Genomic DNA, 4,793 nt, shown 5'->3' with positions numbered 1-4,793 from the left:
GATCGATTCAATTATCAACAGATACAGACACGGCGTCTTCATCTGGTTCGACACTAGCGCCCAGTCAACAGAATTTATAAATGATATTCAAGCGTTTCATAAGTCGCATAAATGTCATCGTGACACAATGGTGGTAAGTGATGAGCAGACGAGGACAGACACGGGAAGCGACAGTGAGGTTTCGGGTGCTAAAATTTTCTGCTACATTAACAATTTTTCATAGATGAAGGAGAAATAGGAGGATAGCGGAAGAGAGGTTGGAATTTTGGGATTTTTGGTAGAAAGGAAAAGTTTGCACAGTGGGGGTGATATTGTCACTTATGTGACACGTGGACCGAAATATCTATTTTTCAATACCAAACATCCTGCAAGTAGTAGCAAAACATATGCAACATTTCACAACTCTGTACTAAAAATTGAAAACTATTCGGACAGAGGGGCAAGGCAAAATCGAAAAAGAATTTTATTCTGATAATCTTGTGGAAGCAGAATATATATATATATATATATATATACACTTTGACCTTTCTAATCACATTTTCTACTCTCTTTTCTTCCCTTCTCTCACCCTCGAATTTTTCCAACTATTTCGGCAAACAAAAAAAAACTCTAAAATAAACCCAACAACAACTACAATAAAAAAGTGTGATTATCGTTTACCCACCTCGGAATCACCGACAATAACAACAAGTAAAATACTGGCAACACCCAACACTTGGTCACGTGGTGCCTATCAATGCCTGTGCAAGCGCGGCTACTATTCGATACGACATCCAGATGGCTTTAATGGCACCATTATGGAAATTGCTTGGAAAGAACATCAGGATAATATTAGCAATTACTATGCCGAAGTGTTCACTTGTCTGAAGTGTGCACCGGGCTGTGAATCGTGTACAGGACCCGAACCATGTTTGGCCGATTACAATTGGCCTTTTAGGTGAGTACGTGAACGTGATGGCATGCAACATCTTCGAACTTACCTTGTGGTTTGTAAGATGTTGTCGATGAAGAAGAAGGAGGGGTGGGAATGGTGTGATAATAAAAATCTACTTTAACGGTTATTTTTTCAAAATTTCTTTTATCTCATTTTTTTGCAGAATATCATTACTAACCATTTCGGTGGCATGTGCAATTGGTTGCTGCATTTTGGCCGGATATCTGTTTCATCACAGGAAGATGAAGGTCTTCAAAGTGGCCAGTCCGATATTTTTGCTAATCACCCTGATTGGATGTTCAATTATGTATTTGGAGGTAAGTATTGGGAATTAAAGGTGTGGTATTGTTTGTAAATGCCTTGTTAACCTCGAAGTGAGGCTCCAGCGAAATTCTCATGCAGTTTATGTCGTTGGTCAGCTAAGTACTTCGCATTGTTACAAGAGACATTTGGGTATGAAAAGTTTTTTTGTATAGAAGCAATAGCTTCTGGGGAGAATATCCCAACAAAAAACTAAGGGAACTGATGAGGATCAGTGGCGTGATCCGAAACTATAGTCTTCCCTGCCTTACCCCTCGGCAAACAATGCCATACATTCCCCACTAATAAATAGTTGTTTTTTAGAAAAACAACAAGCTGGGATTCAGCCTGACTATTTTGCAAAAACAAAATACAAACGGTATCCCAAATAAACCGCCAACACTACTGAAATTACTAAAAACAGTTAAAAACTTACACGCCTTTTGGATCCTTGTAAAAATATTCTATAAAAATCCACGCCTTTTGGTCTGTGGATCCTTTGTAAAAATATTCTATAAAAATCCGCGCCTTTTGGTCTGTGGATCCTTTGTAAAAATATTCTATAAAAATCCACGCCTTGTGGTCAATGGATCCTTGTAAAAATATTCTATAAAAATCCACGCCTTGTGGTCAATGGATCCTTGTAAAAATATTCTATAAAAATCCACGCCTTGTTATCAATGGATCCTTGTAAAAATATTCTATAAAAATCCGCGCCTTTTGGTCTGTGGATCCTTTGTAAAAATATTCTATAAAAATCCACGCCTTGTTATCAATGGATCCTTGTAAAAATATTCTATAAAAATCCACGCCTTGTGGTCAATGGATCCTTGTAAAAATATTCTATAAAAATCCACGCCTTGTGGTCAATGGATCCTTGTAAAAATATTGTATAAAAATCCACGCCTTGTGGTCAATGGATCCTTGTGAAAATATTCTATAAAAATCCACGCCTTGTGGTCAATGGATCCTTGTAAAAATATTCTATAAAAATCCACGCCTTGTGGTCAATGGATCCTTGTGAAAATATTCTATAAAAATCCACGCCTTGTGGTCAATGGATCCTTGTAAAAATATTCTATAAAAATCCACGCCTTGTGATCTGCGGATCTTTGTAAAAATATTCTTTAAAAACCCACGCCTTGTGATCTGCGGATCTTTGTAAAAATATTCTTTAAAAATACACGCCTTGTGATCTGCGGATCTTTGTAAAAATATTCTTTAAAAATCCACGCCTTTTGGCCTGTTGATCCTTGTAAAAATATTCTATAAAAATCCACGCCTTTGGTCGATGGATTCTTGTAAAAATATTCTTTAAAAATCCACGTCTTTTGGTCGATGTATTCTTGTAAAAATATTCTTTAAAAATCCACGCCTTTTGGTCGATGGATTCTTTTAAAAATATTCTTTAAAAATCCACGCCTTGTGATCTGCGGATCCTTGTAAAAATTTTCTTTAAAAATCCACGCCTTATGTCTGTGGATCCTTGTAAAATTATTCTTTAGAAATCCCCGCCTTTTGTCGATGGATTCTTGTAAAAATATTCGTTAAAAATCCACGCCTTTTGGTCGATGGATCCTTGTAAAAATATTCGTTAAAAATCCACGCCTTTTGGTCGATGGATCCTTGTAAAAATATTCTTTAAAAATCCACGCCTTTTGGTCGATGGATTCTTGTAAAAATATTCGTTAAAAATCCACGCCTTTTGGTCGATGGATCCTTGTAAAAATATTCATTAAAAATCCACGCCTTTTGGTCGATGGATCCTTGTAAAAATATTCTTTAAAAATCCATGCCTTTTTGTCCAAGGATCCTTGTAAAAATATTCTTTAAAAATCCCCGCCATTTGGTTCAAAGATCCTTGTGAAAATATTATTTAAAAATCTACGCCTTGTGGTCGATGGATCCCTGTAAAAAGAGTAATAGGAGTGGATTTTTAAAGAATATTTTTACAAGGACTAATAGAGTAATAGGACTAATATATTAAAATTTCACTTATTGACGAAAATGTTAGTCCTGATTTATATTAGGCGATTTTTATCGTTTTCTTTTGAACTTGCTCCATGCGTCTATACAAGGCAATTCGGTTTCCAAAAAATTTTTTTATTTGTTGTTTTTTCACATTTAAATATATATAAAATGTCAACAAATACGAAATACACAAAACGAATTGCCAGAAAATTGTCGGTACGAACAATTTTTTTTTTTCATTTCTATACCCCTTGCCCCTCTCTCCTACAAACAAAGACTTGCCGCAAGTAAACTAGCCTAATCTAAATTTGGACTTAGTATTGAAAAAATAATAAAATTGAATACATCAATTTCAACCAATACTCGTAATATATACATCATGATAGCCTCTCGGAATAGACTGTGTGTGCGTCGATCCCTTATGTATACATTATTGAACAATGAATGGAACAGTGAATGAAATTTACTGTCATATAATGATGTCACTCTCACACACACACACACATACACACATGCGTTTAATGGCCCACAAAGTCTATGAAGCGTTAAATAACCATTTAGGAACACCGAATTTCGAGGTCATTATTCAAATTCTGTAATAAGGGTTTTGGTTACATGGCGCTGGTCTGGTCGGTTGGCTGGTTGGCCCATGTGCCTCATTTGTTTGATTAGTCCAATCAGTTGTCGCTCGGTTGGGCGGTCAATCTAGCCGTCATGAATCCATGAAGGTAGTACTCCAATAGTTGCTCTACCACATGCCAATAATTGTTATTTTCAAATTGCGTGTTCGAAATGAAGTGTTGGACAAACAAAAGAACAAAAAGAACAATAGATATGGGTTTAAAAAAAACTATTTTTACAAGGATCCACAGACCAAAAGGCGTGGATTTTTAAAGAATATTTTTACAAAGGATCCACAGACCAAAAGGCGTGGATTTTTAAAGAATATTTTTACAAAGGATCCACAGACCAAAAGGCGTGGATTTTTAAAGAATATTTTTACAAAGGATCCACAGACCAAAAGGCGTGGATTTTTAAAGAATATTTTTACAAAGGATCCACAGACCAAAAGGCGTGGATTTTTAAAGAATATTTTTACAAAGGATCCACAGACCAAAAGGCGTGGATTTTTAAAGAATATTTTTACAAAGGATCCACAGACCAAAAGGCGTGGATTTTTAAAGAATATTTTTACAAAGGATCCACAGACCAAAAGGCGTGGATTTTTAAAGAATATTTTTACAAAGGATCCACAGACCAAAAGGCGTGGATTTTTAAAGAATATTTTTACAAAGGATCCACAGACCAAAAGGCGTGGATTTTTAAAGAATATTTTTACAAAGGATCCACAGACCAAAAGGCGTGGATTTTTAAAGAATATTTTTACAAAGGATCCACAGACCAAAAGGCGTGGATTTTTAAAGAATATTTTTACAAAGGATCCACAGACCAAAAGGCGTGGATTTTTAAAGAATATTTTTACAAAGGATCCACAGACCAAAAGGCGTGGATTTTTAAAGAATATTTTTACAAAGGATCCACAGACCAAAAGGCGTGGATTTTTAAAGAATATTTTTACAAAGGATCC

The 4,793-nt window shown here is 35.5% G+C and overlaps 1 protein-coding gene across 1 annotated transcript; it reads left to right on the top strand.

Moving 5' to 3' along the window:
- Positions 1–57: 57 nt before the first annotated feature.
- Positions 58–1,251, top strand: LOC133330422 (probable G-protein coupled receptor CG31760; the record flags this gene model as incomplete). Its single annotated transcript, XM_061538854.1, has 3 exons — positions 58–133; positions 645–937; positions 1,098–1,251. Coding segments are annotated over exons 1-3 (453 nt in total), but the record flags the coding sequence as incomplete, so codon positions are not given.
- Positions 1,252–4,793: the final 3,542 nt, after the last annotated feature.

This window comes from Musca vetustissima, unplaced genomic scaffold (genome assembly GCF_032173495.1).
Source record: "Musca vetustissima isolate MV318-11 ecotype Yass unplaced genomic scaffold, APGP_CSIRO_Mvet_v1 utg776935, whole genome shotgun sequence".
Lineage (NCBI taxonomy): Eukaryota > Metazoa > Arthropoda > Insecta > Diptera > Muscidae > Musca > Musca vetustissima.
This window is presented reverse-complemented; position numbering and strand designations above follow the sequence as displayed.